General features: G+C 40.4%; 2 protein-coding genes across 10 annotated transcripts in view; both read left to right on the plus strand.

The window, feature by feature from the left end:
• Window positions 1–7,813, plus strand: part of ehbp1 (EH domain binding protein 1) — a 155,561-nt gene extending 147,748 nt beyond the window's left edge. For all 9 annotated transcript variants that reach the window (XM_067610727.1, XM_067610717.1, XM_067610719.1 and 6 more), the window contains 2 exons: window positions 5,893–6,007; window positions 6,461–7,813. In XM_067610727.1, coding sequence (XP_067466828.1) covers window positions 5,893–6,007; window positions 6,461–6,551 — 206 coding nt within the window. In that variant the 3' untranslated portion in view covers window positions 6,552–7,813. The remainder of the gene's footprint in view (window positions 1–5,892; window positions 6,008–6,460) is intronic.
• A 4,134-nt stretch (window positions 7,814–11,947) lies between these two features.
• Window positions 11,948–20,246, plus strand: otx1 (orthodenticle homeobox 1). Its single transcript, XM_067610728.1, has 4 exons — window positions 11,948–12,410; window positions 14,979–15,168; window positions 16,557–16,708; window positions 18,333–20,246. The coding sequence occupies exons 2-4, from the start codon at window positions 15,072–15,074 to the stop codon at window positions 19,083–19,085; spliced, it is 1,002 nt and encodes a 333-aa protein (XP_067466829.1). The 5' UTR covers window positions 11,948–12,410; window positions 14,979–15,071; the 3' UTR covers window positions 19,086–20,246.
• The last annotated feature ends 1,804 nt before the right edge of the window (window positions 20,247–22,050 follow it).

A 22,050-nucleotide genomic window follows, 5' to 3' on the forward strand; every position in this document is an offset into this window, starting at 1 on the left:
TTTCAAGCTGCTTTCCTGCTAAAGGACACATTTTCCTAAATATTCCTCCGATTTTTTTTTAGAAGTAGTTTGAAGCACAAACCTGACAGTCACTTTTGTGTAGTGATTTTTTGTAGTGTTGAACATTTCAAACACATACTTTGCTGCAGTTTTGATCTTAAAACAACATTTGACTGTTTTATTTATTTGACTGATAGTATAGTATTTGACTGAGAGTCGACATTTATTAACCACCGAAGCTCAAATCGTGACATAATGATGCACAATAACTTGTTTATTGAGCTGATTTATGACGTTACGAACAACCTGATGTTAAAACAGTTTTGATTAACTGTGCAGCTGTTGCAGAATAAAACAGTTGGGGACACGCTGAGGCTGTCAGGCCGGCGTTGATGTTGTTTATGAGCATGCCCAATGATAACCACCTCCGTGTACCTTCTTGGTGGGATGCCAGGCGGGGAAATGCCATCTGTATGCCACACTCTCATCTCCCTGCCACAAAATTGATCCACTATGCCCTCTTTATCTGCTTACCGATTCACACCTATGTATGCACACACACAAAACTGTGTCTTGGCTCACTCTGAGGACCTGTGTGTGTGTGTGTGTGTGTGTGTGTGTGTGTGTGTGTGTGTGTGTGTGTGTGTGTGTGTGTGTGTGTGTGTGTGTTTTAAGGTGGACGCCCTCTCACCATCTAAAAGGGATTTATGCATAGCCGGGTCCCAGAGTTTTTCCTGTTACGGTTTGATATGATAAGCTTTTTTATATGTTTAAAATCAATATGTAATCCTATGCAGGAGCTTATCCCTCTCCACACCCCCGACACACACACACACACACACACACTTCCCATTTGTAAATCTATTTGGGCTTTGTAACACATCGGGACGGCGCGTACAGACCCTGATTGATTAGGTGCACTGTGGAATCCTATCACATGGGCGACTTTTGATGATGTCGCCAACTCTTTCAGGGTTGCTAGTTGACTGGAACCGCCGATAACAAGAACCTTCGTTCCACAAGTTGTCGGACTTTTGGAGAATTTTGGAAGCAAGTGTGTTTTTTTTTTTTTTAACTTTTTTTTTTTACAGTGAGGTTGTTTGTGCTGGTTTTTAGGTCGTTCTTCATCGTTACATAGAAACTGATGATAAAGTTTGTCCTCATTTACTTTAAATGTACAAAATATTCTCCTCACATCCTCTAGAAGATGTAAATTTATGTGTTTTCCAGGATCTTGGAACAAGAGCCTCCTGTTAGTGTAGCTAACATGATATTATATGCAGGTTATTGTAACATACGGTGGAACAGATGTTGAAATTGTGCGTTTTGTTTAGATTGATGCTTGAATTTGTGGATGATTTAAAAAGTTAGAACTTAGTTTCCCGCTCGCTCAATGTCTCACCTACTTATACATCGACTTTTTTTTTTTTTACTTTTTCAGAGCTACACTGACTCATTAATGTTTTGATTTGAAGCAGTCTGATACTGCAGTCTGTTACTTCAACAGTTTTTCTGCATTTTTCCCAAACATTAAAGGTGTCAAGTTGTGGACTGGATACTTTAGTGTAAAGGGTGAAGATGGAGGTTTTCCCAGCTTGTCTTATGTTAAAAATCAGGTCACAAACGTATTCTTTCATTTTTTCGTGGTCTACGTAATTTCCTTAAAAAGCAGTAAATAGTGTATTTGTTTCAGACGATGTTGAGAAGCAGATTTGATGCTCTACTGAGTGTTTATGGCAGCAGGATGATGAATGTAGGATTGACTCAAGATAAACTACAGTGTGTCTTCACTGTAACGAAGGAAGTGTCGCTCAATGTGGCTCATTGATGTGTTTTCAATAGTTTTTAGACAACAGTGTCGCTCTAGAAGAATAAGATGTATCAGGCTTTGGATACATAAACGATCCTTAAATATCAAAATATCAGGATTGTTTATTTGCTGACAATAATATAAATATAGATTATCACCAGACTGTTAAACTTAATAGTCTTAATTAGTGGAAAATCATCTTTGGTTGTTGCTAATTAGATTTTTTTCCGCAGCACTGAGCTCTTCTTCTGGTGTTTAAGACTTTTGCGTCTAACCACGAATGAAATCACCAAACTTTTGTGTTTCAGTTTTCAACATTTGCATGTGACTGAAGAATCCGGCTATGCGTCGCCGTCAAGACGTTTATCTGTCAACCGTTTTCACCGCCTGTCGACTTTCTTCTCCTCCAGTGACACTTTTTGTCTCTTGACTCCACTTGGACCTCGGCCAAAACCAGCTTTTGGGGGCCTTTTACAACGAGAACAAGAGGTAGAGCGAGCAGAGCGGAGAGGACGACAGGGGAAAAAAAAACAACAAAGAAACGAAGGGGAATACGTTTATAGATCGGTGTCGGTAGTCGTAGATTCTGGAGGACTTCGGAGGACGTCGTCCTTTAACTTATGAAGCTGCGGATCAAATCCTGATGTCGCATTGCTGTGTTTTGTGTGTGAGACAGAAAATAAGAGAGAGAGAGAGAGACGGATAGAAAGATGCATGTAAGTCGGCCTCTTCTCGCTTTTTTTTTTTTTTTAGAGAACGAAGCTTTGGACCAGTTTGCTCTCTTGAATAAATTTAGCGTCGTCGGAGAGAGCGGGCGGGGAGGGGTTCATGGGGATTTGAACCAGCGCATTCTTGTGTGCCTTGTGCAGACTCACATGGTTACCGTTGGCGTGCACGGCGAGGGTTATCTGAATATGCACCCACCATGTGAGTTGTACACACTCCTCCAAGTCTTTCCCTCTCTTTAACCTCTCTCTCTCTCTCTCCCTCTCTGATGGGGGAGGCGGGGCTTGTTGAGGGGTGAGGGGGTGAGTTGGGGGGGGGGGGGTTCGCTGAGTGGCTGCAGGGTGTTTTGTTTGTTCCTGGGTGTCTGGTTACCCAGCCTGCCCCGCTCTGGTGTTGCCTGGTCACGTCTCTCATCGGCTCTCTTTATTGTTTACCTTCCTAATGAGGGGGGCGGGACTCTGCGACGTGTGATTGACAGCAGTGTGCTTGCCCCCGTAACCCCCCCACCACCACCCACCACCCCTCCCACACCACCCAGCTCTCCCTGGGACGAGCAGGACTTTGGCTTTTTGGCTGAGATGTGCTCTGAAGGAGAAGGAGGGCAGGATTGAGAGGATTTTTTTTTTTTCATACCTCTCTGTGTTTTTGTGGGAAGTTTTTTTTTTTTTTTTTCTTTTCTCCTGAACCCTCCTCTTGTGGGCCGGCCTTGTCGAGAGAGAGAGGGGATTGTGGGATAGTGGAGTTATGGCGGATATAGACACATTCCTGTCCTACAATTATCTGAGGAAGATGACTCACGTGATGACTCATCTGCTTTTTCTTCTTCTACACTTGACACAGTTTGTCTTGATCTCTCACAACTCCAAATTGCCTTCCTCTCGTTGAAAAAGAGGAAACAAAAAAAAAAACAAACACTCTTCACACACAGGAGTTGGACATATTTGGCAGTTTTGAAGTATTTTGTCGACTCCGCCACAGAGGCAGAGGAGAGTAAATTTGCTTCCTTGAGGAAAAGAAAAAAAAAAAGATTGAGGGAGGAAAAAGAAAGAAAGAGAAGAACGTAGAGAGCCAAATATTGGGACTGTGTTCATTTCGCTCTGTGGTCGACTTCAAAGGGACGAGCGGGGCCAATGAAGAGAGCGCAGACCTTTCAGGACAAACACACTGGGCCCAGCGTGACACACACACACATACACACACAAAACACACACACACAGCCTCACTGCTGCAATTTGACTCAATGAGGAGGGGGGGGGGGGGAATATTTATTTTTAATAAAGCCACACTTATTTTGGGACTGACATTTTACAACATTCCTTTTATTCTCAAATCAATAGGCGGTTAAATATTGATAGAGGGGTGAAGTTGCCTACGCGCCACAGAAGTTGCACACGGCTCAGCTGTGTTTGAATTCTCGCTGGGATTTTTTTCTTTTCTTTCTCTAATATGAAACGATGGAGGTCCTCGCTGTGAGCTGAGGAGAAGCCGAGAGATTTCCTTCCTTCTTTTTAGCTGTGAGACGACGGAGGAAATGTTTCTAGTTAGTTTGTTTTACTGGTAAAATGTGCAGCGACAATAACAAGTTGATTTAATTTAATCTGATCTATAAACAGCTTGAGTTGTGTTGTTTTTGCAGGATAGGTAGATGCAGGATTGATGTTTCACTACTGGTTGTAATGATATTGTTTAAGCAGCGTTCAGTGTTCGGGGTGAGTTTTTAGGGGGGAGGGAGGGAGGGAGGGAGGAGCGCTGCCCCGGTGTTGGGTGTATCTGGAGCCGAGGGCGCCAGGCGGATATTTGAGCCCCAGGGGGACTGAGTGCTCTCCTGTGGGCAGCCCCCTCCTCCAGGGAGAGGCTGAGGGGATTTGGATCGGGGTCCCACCTGGACCCTGTGGGGCCCTGTGGGGCCCCTTCCTGCAAAGACCCTGGAGAACTGAGACGAGAGTCGGGGGCTCACCTGTTTGTTTGTTTATTAGCTGAGGAACAAACCGAGTGTTTGGTTGCGAGGTGACGTTTATTTTAAATGTAAAATAGTGAATCTGCGAAATGATTAAATTCAACATAAACATTAAATAATCGTACTGAAGTCTTTCAAAACGGACCCAAAACAACCAAACAGGTGTCAAAGCAGCTTAATAGTTACTGAATAAATGTTGAGTATAACGAGGCGTCACTTTGCTTTTCTGAGGATATTATACCAACTTTCATGAGAAAACTTTGAAAATGTAAAGTGTTCAATACAATATTCACCTCCACATGTGACTGAAAGACTGAAGTCTGTTAGAAAGTGATTGCCAGTCATTAAGGGCTGCAAACATTAATTTCATTATTGATTAATCTGCCTTTTACCGGCTCGATTGATCGTTTGGTCTTTAAAATGTCAGAAATGGTGAAAAATGACAATGAAGGTTTCTGGACATGTGACCTAAAACATCTTGTTTAGTCCTGATCAACAGTCCACAACCCAAAGATGTTCAGTTTATCATCACAGAAGACTAAAAAAAACAGGAAATATTCACATTTAAGAGGCTGGAACCAGTGAATATTTGCATTTTTTCTTAAAAAATTATTCAAAACGATGAATCAATTATCAAAATAGTTGCCAACTAATTGATTAATCATCTGATTGTTGCAGCTCTGCAGTCGTTACCTTTAAGTTATGAGTCACATTAAGATCTTTTCAGTGTCAAGAAGATGTGATAAACAGATAATTCATAACTGTGGAATTTAATTTCCTAAAACGTATGAACATCATGAGGAAGGAAACCTTCATCATGAGGCTGCACGTTAACATGATCGTCCTTCAAGTGTTCGATACATCATCACTGTTCACACATCCTGATGGAGTCGACACATCACATCTACACACTGGTCCATACGTGGAACCGACCTCGTCTTCATCTCTACGAGAGTCCAGCAGGTCAAAAACAAGATGAACTTTTATCAAACCATCCATCCGTCCATCCGCTGAATGATCTGAAGATGTTTGAGCAACATGTGTCTTAGTTCAGACGACGTGTCCGTCATGTTGAAACTGTGAAGTCCTCGTGAAGATCTCGTTCGTCCTTCAGTGTGACTCAGTTACCTGATGAAGAGCTGCGTTAAACAAGTGAAGCCACGTCCAGTGTGTGTGTGTGTGTGTGAGACGTGTGCAGGAAGAACATTTCTATTCCAGGAGGGTCAAAGGTGATTCTGTAGAAATGTTGCTCCTGTGAGGTCGTTCACTGCAGGACAAAATAAATAAATAAACAACCTGTTGGTCCGCAGGTCAAAGCGTCTCCAGGTTGTTTAGAATAAAAAGATCTCAGCGTCTCCTGGTCTGACGGAGTTTGTTTGTTCTTCTGGTGTCGTTGCAGACTGGCAGAAGACGGAGGCCCAGAAGAGACGAGAGCAGCTGCTGCTGGATGAGCTGGTCATACTGGTCAACAAACGAGATGCGCTGGTCAGGGACCTGGACGCCCAGGAGAAACAGTAAGTTACCCACAATCCTCTCAGCACCAGACACAGAACAAGTATGAAACATTGATGTAAAAACACAAACAACACACGGTTCTGTTGGTTATTTTCTCTCAGAACATCAAACTCAACCTTTAGTAAGTTTGTGGTTTGGTTCCTAAGAAACCGTAGACGTAGTGAAAACACATTTCAGGGCGTGTTGCGTCCCAGCCAGCCTGCAGTCATCCTGCACGGCAGCGGTAGCAGCAGCAGCAGCACACCTGCACAGGCGGGATCCCTTCCAGATTGGCGGCACCGTCCGCCAACAGGGTGCCAGGCGGGTGAAAGGTCGGAGCTCGGCCCCTGGCGCAAGGCCACTCCGCAGGTGGTACGGCGACGGTTGCCTCGGCACCGACTGCGTTTACCTGTATGTGCACCCCTTCCCCGCCAACCAACACATCTGACCTTTTGACCTTTGCCCTCCCGCAGGGCCGAGGAGGAGGACGAGCACCTGGAGAGGACGCTGGAGCAGAACAAAGGCAAGATGGCCAAGAAAGAGGAGAAGTGTGTCCTTCAATGATTGTCATTACAGAAAAAACACAACCAACAAATGTAGCCGATAAAAGAAATGTATCATTACGATTATTGATATATTATTATTATTATTATTATTATTATTATTATTTGATAGTGGCTTTCCTAGACATTTCTATGAGTTGTTGGATTCCTGCTCTGGTTGTTGTTTTTTGGTGAAACTAACAGCAGAGACTCGGCTGGATTAAGAAGCCCTGCGATGCTTTTGCACCAACTTTATACTGACTCAAACTGTCCCACTATATATATATATATATATATATATATATATATATATATATATATATTTATATATATATACGATATTTTTTATGTTAATTTGCTTTAAGAACGGTACTTGTATGTGATATGAAAATGTATGACGAGACAAAAGCAGTGCAAACCCCCCTAATCAGACAGATGGGATATTTGTATGTAATGATGCAGCAGCAGCCTCCATCCTGTCTGAATGTGGAGACCAGTCGGATTGAGGTACAGCACAACTGGGTTTAATGGGGGGGGGGGGGGATTTTTCTTTATTTTTATTTTTTTTTCTTCTTTTCATGATGTTGAGAAGATGAGTTGGACTTTTAAAAAAACAGAAACAAGAGTCGTTATAATATCAGTCTTTTCAAGCTACTTCATTACTTGACTGTGTATCTTTTAATTATTTCACTTTAAAGTTTTTACTTGTAAAATATCTTAAAAAGAGGAGGGGGAGGGAGGGGAGGGAGGGGGGGACGACGCACACCGTTCATAAATCTTGCATAAATCTTAACTTTCCTATTGCTTTTTTTATTGTCTTGGCTTGAAAGCAGTTTACCAAAAGAAAGATCATGTTTTAAAAAAAAATAATAATAATCTCATGTTGTATATTTTCATCACTGCTCTGACCAATAGCTTCCAAAATCCTCTGGGTTTTTTTTTTTTGTTTTCTTTTTTTCAGGATTCATGCAGTTGAAAGTAAAATATATATATATTATTTATTGCCGTTTGTCCTATAAAAGCTGCTTGTAAGTGAAAACTACCATCACATTTCATTTCATGTGCATTTTTTTTTGCTCAACAACTTTTTTTTTTTTTTTTTGATTTCTATTTATTGTATCCTGAAGAGGAGAAATATGCTTATATACACACACACATGCATCTCTTTAGAGCTCCACATCTGGTGCAGTTGTCCTTTTTAAGTGTGAACATTTATCTGTTTATTTATTCCAGTGTCATAACCCAAGTCTTCAATAAAGTCCTTATGATTTCATACTCCACAAAGCAGCGTGTGCTGGATTTATTTTTAACCCCTCAGGAAACAAATATTAGAGGTTTTTAAAGCTGCAAGTATTTAATCTGCGACCAGTTTTATAATTTTCTTCACATTTTAACGATGAATTTTAATAAAATGGTGCCTTAAAAGTTTTATTATTATGTTTTTTCTTATATATTCACTATATATGTTTATAATTGCAGATACATTTCTAATCAATACTTTCCTTTCTTCTTTATCAATTTATCCATTTTACCTGCACGTGCTCCAGACTATCCTTGTGGTTTTTTTTTTCTTCTTTTCACATAAAGTTATTGAAATGTAAACACATCAGTGGCTCCTATATCACTGCGCTGCGTTTAGCAACGCTTTATTATTCTGCGCTCTTGTTCAATTCCCCCGCGACTTGTGCGTGTTTATAAATTAAAATTGGCGTTCTGGGTTTTTGTGTGTGTGTGTGTGTATATATGTGTGTGTGTGTGTGTGTGTGTGTGTGTTTGTTTGAGGTCGGTGCTGAGCAGGTTCCTCCGAGGAAGATTAGAGAAATCACTTTGTACCGAGCAGATGTTTTTTTTTTTTTTTTTTTTTCTCCTTGGGCCGCTTCTGTGCGCGCTGCAGACGGGGGGCAGAGCTGGAGAGACTCGGTCACCCGCAGCCATGGCAGAGATGGATGGATGGATGGAGGGAGGGAGGAATAAAAACTAGAAGGTCGAGAGAAAACTGTCGATATTCTTTTTTTTTTTTTTTTAAAGATGGAGAAAAAAAAATCACCTCCTTTTAATTGCACTTATTTATCTTGTACCGGCTTCCTGACTGCGCAGCCTGAAATAAACAGTAAAAACGTGTCCCTGTAATAAAAATCAGAGTGTCCGTAGTTTAACCCTCCGCTCCATCCCCGCAGGCAGCCTCCCATCCCCGATTAAAGCAGGAAAATAGGTTGTGACAGCAGACGTCCTCCCCGGCCTTTCTAATACTTTGAAATTAATTTGCTGATTCGTTTCTTCTCTGCTTGGGACCCGACTGTACGTGCACATTACGCACATTACGCGCGTCGTCCCCCCCTCCCGGAGGCGCTTTTTTGTTTTACTTTGCGTTATAGCGCGTTTATCACGGGAGGCTGTAAATGTGGAGAATAACGCCAAAGAGCCCAAAAAGAAAAACGGTGAAGGACGTTTAGCTCGGTGCCGTCAGATGGCTGCACGTGTGTGTGTGTGTGTGTGTGAGAGGAAAACTTAAAAAATGACTCACATCGTCTGTCACTTCTAGATGAATTTAAACTTGTTGTTTAGATTGTTAAAATGTTTTCTGTTGTGTTTTAAAAGCTGACGTAAAACTTCACTTTTACTCCTGAATTAGTTTAGATTTTTTTGCTTCTGTTAAATCAGTTTTAAATTCCTTCATCTTCAATCAGCTTTACTAAAAAAAAATACTTTAATGAAAGAAATAATCAGCTGATAAATCCAACATTTGAACAATTTTGATGCATGTTTATTTTTGTAGAATTAGCAGTAAATAAAATGACAGAAACAGTCCTGTCTTACCTCTGCAGCATCACTCGAGTCTTTAACGCTCATGTGGAAGTAGAAGTGAGTGGAGAAAAAAAAAAACATTTCAGTTAGTTTCCTATTTTTACAGAGAATAAGAGCGACGCGCTGCGTAAAAAGCGGCGGTGCCTCGGCGCAGCTGTGCAGCTGAGGATCCTTCAGCTGAATGGATTATCTCCTGAGCTTTGATGTCTCCTGGCCTCACCTCACAGGTGCTGAGAGCCGCTCGGCCCTCTGCCGTTACTTCCTTCCCTAGCCGCCGTCCAAAAAACTGCACCTGAGGGAGCCTCCCGGGTCTCCACCGTGCAGCGAGCGCCGGGGCTCCTGCAACACTGTGTTTTATGCATCATCGTTTTAATAAGCACCGACAACATCCCCGCAGATCCCCGCTTCCAATCCTGCCGGCTGAAGGGACAAAACTTTTCCCCCTCCTCTCCTCGCCGCCTAATCCGAGGCTTTACCAGCTCAGCATTAAGAAAATTCAACTGCAATTTGGGATTAGACAAAATACTCTTATTACAAAAGGTTGGTGCAACTTGATAACTTGATACTTGTTCAGGGGTTTATCTCGGGGTCTTACATCGAGAGAAGAGAGAGGGGGGGAGAAAAAAAACAAGAAATGTAGAGGAAATATCAGAATAACCCGTCTCTTTTGTGTTGTGAGGGCCATATTTGTTGAATGGCCTTTTTGCATAATTTAACGGGGCCTGTGTGTGTGTGTGTGTGTGTGTTTGTGTGTATGTGTGTGTGTGTGTTGAGAGGAGGGGTGATGGTATTTCAGTCAGAGCCTCCACGGGCCCTCTGACTGCTCGGACTTCAGATGTGGTGGAAATAAAACGGTGCGTAAAAAGTGTTTGACCTCCAGTCAGCAGCCATGCAGCACAAACCCGCATGAATTAACCGCCAAAAACTCTCAGAAAAAAACTTTACAACGCCTCTTCTTTGTTCACCTCCCATTCACACATTTGACTTCACTTAGTCTGACTTTTTGATTTTTTTTTTTTTTTTTTTGGCGTCTCTGTGCGTAAAAACACGGATTTACTCATTTAAATGACTGTTAAGGTGCGTTTACGTGCGTTTTTGGTGCGTTCAGGTGCCTTTAACCTCCGAGCAGCATCACTACAGGCCTCCACACACAACCTCCAACATACTTGATCCCCCTTTTTTTTTTTTTTTTTGCTCCGCCGACTATTGATGTCTAAGTTTCTCTGTCAAAGTGCTCTCGTCGATGACTTTTAAGTCCCATCGGCCTCCACTTTGATACCCCCCCCCCCCCCCCCCCCCCTCCACACACACACACATAAAAATGTAATTCCCATCCCTCCACTCTCTCTCTCTCTCGCTCCCTCTCTCTCTCTCTTTCTCTCTGTCTGAACATTAGCTCGCTTTCAGCTCAGGCCTCATTTACAGAAGTTGATGGTTTTTTTTGGATCCACAAAGAAGAGAAGCTCGAGCTGAGCTGCATCTCCACGACCCCTCTCTGACACACAAGCCAGAAATGAAAAAAAAACCTCCAAAAACCCCAGTTTGTTTTGTGTGTGATGAGTTAAAAACACATTAAAAACATCCGCATAAAGTGCAGGATTTGATTCAGTGACCGCAGCTTTTTTTTTTTTTTTTTTTTTTTTTTTTTATTGCTGCTGATTTTTTCTTCTTCTGTGGATTCTTTTTCTTCCGCAGTGAGTTGGAGGTCTATCCCTATTAAACTTTACGTCAACCATCCTCAAATGTAATTCTAAATGGGGATTAGACCTCATTAATATTCATGAGACTGGTGTGTGTGTGTGTGTGGAGAGAGAGAGAGAGAGAAGGAGAGGAGGAGGAGGAGGAGGAGGAGGAAGGGGGGGGGGGGGGCGTATCACAATAAAAATCAAAATGGATAAATTTAACTTCCTTTTTATTTTTGACTTTTTGTGCGACATCATGAGAGGAATGAACAGCAGGAATAAGTGTCCCAGTAAAAAGCAGCTGCGGCTTCTTCTCTGTAAATGTGTTTTTGTTTTGTTGGTGAACTAACAGGAAGCTTTCTGTCAAACTAAACACAGTTTTTAAAAGATCTTTTTAATCCTCGGAACAAATGTCTTCTTTGATTCCTACATATTCTTTCTCCTGAAACCTTCTGAGTAATGATTTTTTTTTTTTAAATTTCATTTAACAAACAATTTAATGCTTTAGAGGAAAATAAAACCTCTGTGTATCAAGACAACAAGAAAACTGAAGGATTTTAGCAGAAAATGAGTTTTTGCTGCTTCAGTTGAAAGAAAAATCCGCAGATTTAGTTTGTTTCTCTTGTTGGTGGCTCCAAAAAAAATGCTTCTTTTTCTTGTGAGCTGCGTTCAAATAACAAAATAATCACTTCTTCCTATAAAATGTGAATATATTTGTATATATATCCTCTAAAGTCAGTTTCTGCCTTTACGCACTTTGGCGCACAGCAGAGCGCACGCAGGCCTGCGCTCTCTGAAGCACTCAGTCTCTCCAGCAGGCCTGTGAAACATTTCCATCTTTTTAAAACCTCTCTGTGGTTCGTCTAGGTCTCGGGACCGGGACCTGAGGAGGAGGAGGAGGAGGGAGGGAGGGAGGGAAGGGGGGGATATGAGTGGGAGTGGGCTCTCGGAGCTGCAGCTACGCGTCTATAGGCCGCCGTCGCCGTCCGTCAACCGGGAGACGCGCGCCGATTGGCTGCAGGAGGCGGATCCGCAGGTGTCCTCCGCTCATAGAGGCGCGGGGCGGAGAGAAGGTGATCAATCTCCATTAGAAACCTTAACACTCTGACAGACAACGACAAGCCCCCTGAAAGCAAATGAGTTTGATTTATTTGGCTGTAAAAACACCCGGAACCGCACCGAGGACGCGGTGACGCTTGTGTGCGGTTAACCTGGCTGCGTGTTTGTCCGTGATGCTGCTCGGTTTGCGCACTGTTGATTGTTTTTGAGCAAGTCTGCCGCTGCTGCTGCTTGAGTTTTGTGCCCTGCAGACTTCCTACTGCTGGATAATTTTACTGCTGCTTTCCTCTTGTGGCCCGAGAGCTCAGGAGAAGGGAAGGAGAGAAAAAAACAAGGTAACGTTGCTTCCTTTTCTCTCACTAATTTAATGTTTTGTGCGTATTTTTCTATTTTTTTTTTAACTGCAAGCCGCAGTTTGCACGCGAGCAACAAAACTGTGCATCATTAACACGAGCAGCTCAAGTGTAAAAAAGCGACAGAAAAAGTCACTTTTTTTTTCTCTCCAAACGTTGCATTCATTTCAAAAAACAAACAGTGATACGTGGTGTGAAAACGCTTGTGTGAATTGTTTTTTTGCGGAGATTTCAATTAATCCGCAGCGTGGAGGACTTCAGCTTGAACTGGATAAATGAAGTCAACTTCCTCCCAGAGTAGATAATTTTCATATTTCTATTCCGATTCATCCATGTGGAGGTTTTTTTTTTCTTCCTTTTTTTTGAGTGCAATTGGCCATTAAAACGTTTGAACCACTTAGTAGATAATTGGAGAGGCGTGTTTTGGTTTTTGTTAATTTATTTTGCTGATAAGAGCCCTTCTGAAACGCTCTCTCTCCCCGGAGGTCTAATCTAAATTCTAATTGAGTTCATTTGCACCGAGATCTCGCCTTTTCACTCCGGCCTGGCAGAGCTGGAAACGCGGCGTTAGAAGCCGCTGGAATACACGTTTGTCTGGTTCAGGTTTGGGTTTTTTTTTTTCTTTTCTTTTGGTCAGTTAGGAGCTCATTGTTAAAAATAATCTCTTCCCTTTTTTTTTTAGATTAACTAATTGAATTCACACTGCAGGGCTGAAACTCTTCACTGAGGAGTTCAAATTAAATATAATATCCAACTTTTTATAAACCTTCACCAGGATAAAAAAAAAAGAATTTAAAAAAAAGTCAAAGCTCTTCTCTGCAGGTGAGATTAATGTTTCAGATACTTGTTTTAAATTCAAAACGCTTTGTGCTCATTTTCTCCTAAATTTGAACCTTTTTAATTGAATCTCTTTTACTGAGAGAAACAAACACACATAAAGGGATGTTGCTTATAATTAAATAGGCACAGAGAGGAATTAAATATCATAGTTATAAAAAATATTAATTTCCTGTTTGTTACAATCTGGAGAAAATGAAGTAAATTAGCCTTTATTTCAAGTAGAGTTTGATTATTTTCTCCTGAGCGTTAAAATAAAGAAGAGAACAAACATTAAAGATGATCTTAAAAGATAAAACTGTTAAAACTGACTCCTCATATCTTGGTTTTTTTAATAAAAAAGAAGAGTGATGTTGCAGGACTGCAGCTGGATTTTTCTTTCCTTCTTTTTATTATTATTATTTTAATGTGGATTCAGTTAATTTCAGCCGGGAGCTGAAGAGCCACAGGAGTCTTGTTGTGGTCAGAAAAACACACAAAGTTTGACGACCCGAAACAAACAGAATGACCGAGAACAGAAAAGACTTCACACAGGCGCAGCTGTGATTTTATACATTATCAAATCACATCCATAATCCAGCTTTTTACGCGCTGTGTGTGTGTGTGTGTGTGTGTGTGGAGGCCTGCACACACACACACACACACACGCACACACACACTCATATTGTACTCAGTGTGCTTTTATTCAAAGGTTTCAACTTTAAAAAAAAAAAAAAAAAAGATTCAACACAGAATAATAATCCTGCACTTTTTATTGCAAAATGTAAAATTAATTTTCCATTTTGACTTTAAAATGAGTGAAAGTTTGACAAAAATGCGTCATTTTACAAGCTATTTTCTGTCTTTTTTTATTTTTTTTACCCTGATTATTGATCTTATTGACATTCAGAGCTTTTAAACGGTACATTACATAATAGATGTAATTTATTTTTGATTGAATTATTAATCACTGTTTGAGGATCAAAGTGTTTCTGGTGTTAAAAAAAAAAAGTGAAGTGCATCTATTTACAACAAACTGTAGCTGCAGCAGAGAAAAAGTGAATAATACATAAAGATAAAATAGAGACAGTACACAAGTAAACAAAACATAAATATATATTCAGATCAACACAAACAGTCTTTTCAGGGAAGCAGTGATTTATTGACCATGTTCATGTGTGTTTCCTCCTTTTATTGATGGTTTTAGTTTATATTCTGGAGGTTGATGATATAAAATCTTGTTGTTGTTTTTTTTTTTTTACAAATGAAAAGTTGTGTAGCTTCAGTTTGCAGGTTTGTTTTCTCCGCTGAGGTTTGACTTGGAGCGGATCTGGCAGCCGTTTGACCCCGACTGTCCCCCCAAAATCTAATATTTCTGAAGCGGTTTCATGTGCGTCTCTGTCGTGGTTTTTATATCCAAGTGCCAGTAAATTATGAGCAGGATTTGTCAGGTACTTCAGTGTAATGACGGCTGTTTATTTATAGTGTTTTCCTGCGTGTTTCCACTATGAATACATTTGTCTGGAAAGAGGGATTTCAAAATAAAACACAACAGATCGTTAGTTTAGTTTTGAGTTTCTTTCTCAAATGTTGGATGATGAAAACAATCTTCCCCTGGTTCAGGATCCATCTTTTTTCTCTCTCTCTCTCTCTCTTCCAAAACTAACATGTGCAGTGACAGCTGGCTTTGATTCATCTTGTTTTAAAATACATTTTGTGTGTGTGTGTGTGCAGTGACTTGGATCGGCCCCCTGTCCCGTCAAGCTGCAGCATCGGGGGAAACCGAACCACTGGCCTGAGCTGGGTGGAGCAGTGACCGCCTGTAGCATGATGTCCTACCTCAAACAGCCCCCCTACGGCGTCAACGGCCTGGGGCTGAGCGGCGCTGCCATGGACCTGCTGCACCCCTCAGTGGGCTACCCAGGTAGGAGCACACACACACACAAACACACACACACTTATATATCTACATACACACACACACACCTTTTTAAAAACATAAATGCCATTGGACAAAAAAAGGGAGAAAAGTGTTCTTCATGAAGAAAATTAGGCTACTAAAAAGTGAATTAATGTGCAATAATAATAATAATAATAATAATAATAACAATGATGATGATACAACGGTAATAATAGCAGGATAACAACAATAATAATAACAATAATAATAACGTACTAGTGTTTTGGGCTTATATGCGAGTTTATTATAGTTAACTAAAACTAAACTTAAAAACTAAAACTAGGTGTGAAAAACATTTTTATTTAACTGAAATAAAAATATAATGTAGACTTAAGAAAAAAAAAGTAATTAAAACAATAGACTACTGTGTTCTTACAAAACTAACTAAAATAAAAAAAAAATACACAGAAAATGTCTTTTAGTTTTCTTTCATGTCAAATGTGTCAACAAGCATGAGGAGGCTGGTTTATTGAGACTATATAGTATAAAGTCTAATACTACTGTAGGCTATAAATATACAGACATGTATTATATATTTATATAAATGACTAGAGTCAACTGTCGTGTTTATATTGTAATAACTATTCTGAACTTATTAAATCTTGCCCCTGACAGATACAACTCCATATTATAATAATTAAAACAACTAAAACTGATACTGAAACTAATAAAAACTAAACTAGACATTTTTAAACAATTAAAAAACGTATCTCAAACGAGTACAGCCACTCTGGAAAAATATAAAACTATAATAACTCTGCTTATATGGACAAAAAAATAATGATACAAAATGTTCAGGACAAGACAAAAATCACACATCAAGTGTCTTTGTATTTTGTTAAGCAGTTAAAGTATGATGTATGTGCACCATGAATTATCATTATAACATAAATTGTACACATGATAACAGCCTATTAAGTTATTTGGAATGTGTTTTACCTCCACTTTGCCTGTCAGAAACCTTTTCTTTTTATTCTTATTTATTTTTTATTTTTTTTTTGTCTAGTTTCTGTCTAGACTTTAATCGGTGTAAACTAAAATAAAAATGTCGGTTAGAAGTTAATTTCTCTACGTCTGCAGGATAAGTGAAGTCAGTGTTACTGATCATAAACAATAATGATCAATAATGAGAAAACGCGTTACAATTTCACCTAACGTAACCTTCAACGGAAAGCTCCTCTAAGATTTTAATTTTTGTTTTACGCTGATTAATTAAGGATAAAGTGATGTATTTTAATTATTTTCCACAGCAGACTTCACAGTCTGAGCAGAAACTCATTATTATGAACATCGTTATTAGCAGTTTTATTAACGGCTCTCTTGTGTTTCTTCCGTGTCGTTTTGCTCCGCAGCGACTCCCAGGAAGCAGCGGAGGGAGCGGACAACCTTCACCCGCTCCCAGCTCGACGTCCTGGAGTCTCTATTCGCCAAAACCCGCTACCCGGACATCTTTATGCGGGAGGAGGTCGCACTGAAAATCAACCTGCCCGAGTCCAGAGTCCAGGCAAGAAATAAAATATTTCCTTTGCACCTCCGTGTGTTCAGTTAAAGTGTGGAAACGTCCCCAAAAAAACACAAACCTACCGGACCCAACGGTCGACACTAACGGTCAATACTAACCATGAACACTAACGTTAACGTTCAACACTTACCGTTAACTCTGGATAGACGTTGGTAACTTTTGGTATTAAATTATGCTATTTGCTAACATCAAACAGGCCATTTTTTAAACACACAAATACGTTTTAAAAGGTATTTTTCCTGCTAAATTTGGCTTCCCATTAACGTTCTAATGCTAAAAGTATAATGATAAAATGGCAACTTAATTTATTGTAAATAGTTAAACCAGCATTTCAACTGCAACTCCTAGCTAGTCCCTCATTAGCATCGATTATGAGGAGCTGCCTTATAGGAAATTAATTAGCTTAGCGCATTTATTTATTTATTTTAAAAGTATACTAGTCAGTTGTGTCTTTGCTTATCACTCTCTGGAAGCATGCATGTGTTTTTAAAAATGATTTAAATGTTCATGTATGTCCTTGAAATCGACCGTTGGTGTCCTAATTTATGTACATTACAGCGGTTATAATTAGCTTAGTTGGGTTAGCCTATAGTTAGCTAAACTGACCGTTAGTTAGGCTAAATGGCTGAGGTGTCATATCATCACCAAACCTGAAACATTTTTTTGTAATTTTAACACCAGTAATTTCAACACTACTTTCTCATTTAATTTAAGAAGAAAATGACATAATTAAGCTATAGGTATAATTTCAGGTCTGGTAGCTCTTGATTACAGTCATTTAAGCTCCTTTTTAAAGTGGATAATAACGGATATATGGATTGATTTTTGATCAATAAGTGTTGGGGGCAACTGGATGTTGATGGTTGTGTTCAAGTGGTTATTTATATAATCTCCTATTTCCCTCCTATGTTTCTGGTTGAGCTCATAATTATTTATTTTGTCAAAACTTTATTTCATTTTGGCAGTGAGCAAGCATCCAACAGACCAAACTGCATGTGAGTTTTGATGTAAACAGAAATAAGTGACACAATTATAGAGACAAACGTTAGAGTCTATTGAAAACAGTAGATTCTTTCATTATTATTTGATGCAATACAACTGAAGGCTGTGTAATTTGATCTGAAATATGGCGGCGAGGTAATGAAGAGACCAGGACTAGTCCAGCAAATACTCCAGAAACTCACTGGTGTACTACCATGTTGAACAAATACTACTCTTCAGAGGCATTAGGGGAAAACCAAGGCAAGCCTCTCTCTCTCTCTCTGACAATTTGAGTTATTCTCTGAATGTGTGTGTGAAACAAAATGCTCTACATGATCCTACCCTCTCGGTGCTCTAGAGTTACCCTACTGTGTGGTGAAACCCAATAGCCTGTTATCTTAGAGCCGTCTACCAGGTATGAAATTGGACCCCTGGCTGGTCCGAGCCAAGGGGCCGGGGTGGAAATGAACCTTGATGGCTAATAACCCACAATTTTCCTCCATAATGTACTCCCAGCATGGCCCAGGACTATCTTCTTCTTCTTCTTTTTTTTTTTTTTGATGAAATGCTGCAGTTATTTATGTGTACGCTTGCTAACTCCTGGCTCGGTTGTTCTCGGTTGCAGGTGTGGTTCAAGAACCGGAGGGCCAAGTGTCGCCAGCAGCAGCAGAGCGGCAGCAGTGCCAAAGCCAGGCCGCCTAAGAAGAAGTCTTCTCCGGCCCGAGAGAGCACCGGATCAGAGAGCAGCGGCCAGTTCACGCCTCCTGCCGTCTCCAGCACGGGCTCGTCCTCGTCTTCGTCCTCTTCCACCAATCACACGGGCCCGGCGGCGGCGCTCAGCAGCACCTCTACCTCCATCAGCACCGTCTCCTCCATCTGGAGCCCCGCTATCTCCCCCGGAAACGCTCCCGCTCCAGCCGTGGCCCCTCTCCCCGAGCCCGGACCCCCTTCTAACGCATCCTGTATGCAGCGCTCAATGTCAGGCTCCGCCGCCGCCGCCACCTCCTACCCCATGTCCTACAACCAGACGCCGGGCTACGGCCAAGGCTACCCCGCCCCCTCCAGCTCCTACTTCAGCGGCGTGGACTGTGGCTCCTACCTTGCCCCCATGCACTCCCACCACCACCCCCACCAGCTCAGCCCCATGACGGCCTCCTCCATGTCAGGCCACCCGCACCACCACATCAGCCAGTCGTCAGGCCACCACCACCATCACCACCACCACCAGGCCTACGGCGGCTCCAGCCTGGCCTTCAACTCCTCCGACTGCCTGGATTACAAAGAGCAGACTGCGGCCTCCTCGTGGAAGCTCAACTTTAACACCACAGACTGCTTGGACTACAAAGACCAGGCCTCCTGGAGGTTCCAAGTCTTGTGATCAGGCTTTTTTTTTTTTTTTTTTTTTTCCTCCTCCCTGCTCGTCTGCTCCCTCTTCTTTTTATTTTCCAGATTAGCTTGTTTTTTTTTTTTTGTTTTTTTTTAAAAGACAAAAAGAGTTTATGAACCATAAGATTAGCAGCAGCTCCTTCTCGTCCACTTTTAAAAATTAAAAAAAGAAGAGAAACAGTCCCTCAGAAGTCCTGTGAAGAGAACATGAAAAGTTGATCAGGAGAAGCAGAAGAAGAAGAAGAAGAAGAATGGGTTTTTAAAAGACGCCCCCCTTCTTGGATGACCTTAAGAAAACCAAACTGTTTTTTTTTGTTTTGTTTTTTTTTTTCAATTCATTTCAACCAAACTCCTTTGACCACCAGCTCTCTGGCTCTCTGGATGGGAGGAATATTTTCCCCTCTGGTGCACCGACAGGAACTGCCTGCCGTTGCTCCCCCCCCTTCGTCTTACCTCCAACCCAATCAAAAAAAAAAAAAAAACAACAAAAAAAAAACAAACTCCTGTATAGTTTTTATTTCTCAAAATTTGTTATTTTAGAATGACAGAGATTTTTAGTCAGCTACATCGAGGAGCTGAAATATGTAAATATGTATTTGGGTCAGTTACAGTGACCATGTTTAGTTGGTGTTTTTTTTCCCGAATTTGAAAAATTGTTTATTACCACTTTGGGAGAAAAAAAAGGAAAAAAAAACTGTATGTAAATCTTTCCAAATATTCCAAAGATAAACAAATTGGCCATAAAGTTTCAGCTTTTATATACATTGTTTTACTCAGCAAATTTGAAAAATGTCTTGGAAAACTCTCTAAATCTTAAAAATAATAGATGCAGAAATATTCTGGCTACATTTTTTTGTTTTCCGGATGATATATAGCCTCTACATTTTCAAAGCAGACCTCCTCCTCCTTCCTCCTCCTCCTCCTCCTCCTCCTCCTTCCTCCTCCTCCTCTTCCTCTTGGGCATTGTCGTGATTATTGGACATGTTTGAACCGCAGCACTTGGCTTGATTATTGGAGTCAAAACATTTTTTTTTTCTTTTTCTGGAGAGGAAATGTGGATTTATAGCTCCAAAAATGACAGTGAGATGTTGAATGTATCTTTAAGGCGACCACCTTTACATACATGTTCATCCAATAAAGATCCGTTAAGTCATATTGATCCTCCACAGTGGGTTCTGTCTGTTTGAGTCCCAACAGGGAGTCAAATTGGGTTTTATTTTTTTTTTAATAGATGCATGTACACCAGCAAATTACAAACTCAAAACTCCTGTTTTCTCTCATTTGAACTAGACACACTTTTATTTAAAAGCTTGTTTCTTCTTCTTCTCCTAATTATAACAGGGTAAATGCAAATTAACCCATAATTAATACAACCCGTGAACAGCGTGTAGGCCCCGCATTTCCATTTTAGAGAGCAAACCAGTTTAATCCTCTTCTGTGTCTGTCTTTAAATTGAAACACTAAACATCTCTCTTCGCTTTAGGGGAGACCAAGTGTCTTTTTTAAACTGCGGCGTTAAAAAGCCTTAAATATTGAGCCGGGAGACATTTGATCGAGGCGTAATTGAATGCAGCGCTGTAATGGCGTGATAATTACTCCTGCGCCCTGAGTTGGTTTCTCCAAAATAACCTGCAGGAATTTCTCTGCCTCTGATGCGGTAATTACGTAGGTGGGGCCAGGTTAGGGGGTCAGATGTAAGTGTGTGTGTGTGTGTGTGTGTGTGTGTGTGTGTGTGTGTGTAATCCTCGCAGGCATAAAAGAGGGGGAAGTTTAAAAAAAAAAAAAAATCGCGTCAGTTTTCTGGCAAGGTTGTTTTGGACTGACAGTGAAGGCCGCGCTGAGAGCAAAGGAGCCAATAACAGAAAAAAAAACAGGTTTAAATAAATAAATCACTGTTTTTGTGCAAAGAAATTACGCACCAAAAGTGTAAATTGTGCGCACTTTTTAAAATTAAGTGTAAGTGCAGTTTTTTCAAATAATTTCACATAAAAAACGGAAGTTTAAATGAGTTAAATGAATCTGAATTGAAGAGTTTTTCTTGTAGGTTCTAATTAAGGCTCAATTATTTTCATTACTGGTTAAACTGCGGGTTATTTTCTCGATTAATTGATTCATATTTTATCTGATTAACAATATAAAACTCATATGATCAGTATTCTTCACATAAGACACATTTAAAAAAGTAGTAGTAGCAGAAATCCATCATTTTGTCTTTTTTTTGCTTGAAAAGTGACTAATCAATTATCAGAATAGTAGCCGACTGATTTTCTGTACATCAGCTAATCGATACATTGACTGATTGTTTCAGCTCTGGTTCAATTAGTGTAATTTTCAATGAAATGATAATTAAACCATCAGTGAGGTCGAGATGTCTTCATCCACAAGAGGATTAACACGTTAGAAAGATGAAAGAAACGTTTCTGCTACATTAAAGTTATTTTATCTTTGTTTTAGTTTTTATTAAAGGTTTTTTTTATATTCAGATTAAATAATCTGAGAAGGTTTAAAAAAATGAGTCGCGGATTACTTTGATTTGTTTTGGGATCAGTGAATCACTGCTTAAACGGTCACAAGATGATCAATAATGTCTGACAGAGACAAAAAAAAATGAGCTACAGTATATTAAGTGTTTTGTTTTCTGATTTATGTTCAATCTTTGCTCTTTTTCTTGTGTAATTTTACACTTTTACCTCCTAAAAATCATCCAAATGAGTCAATCTAAGTCTTTCTGCAGCCTGTGAGGAGAGGACACATGTTTGGAAACCTCTGCCATAGATCCTCCAATCAACTTGATCAGATTATCAGCCTGATCGATACATATTGGAGTTCCTCCCTGCCTGTGGATGATCGTGTTTCAGCTGCAACCCGCCGTGTGTTTCTCTCTTTTTATGTAAATGAATCTCGCAGCAGCTGAATAAATATCTGCAGACATTAAACATGTTTGCGCCAAGACGCGC

The sequence above is a fragment of the Thunnus thynnus genome, chromosome 14, assembly GCF_963924715.1.
Source record: "Thunnus thynnus chromosome 14, fThuThy2.1, whole genome shotgun sequence".
Lineage (NCBI taxonomy): Eukaryota > Metazoa > Chordata > Actinopteri > Scombriformes > Scombridae > Thunnus > Thunnus thynnus.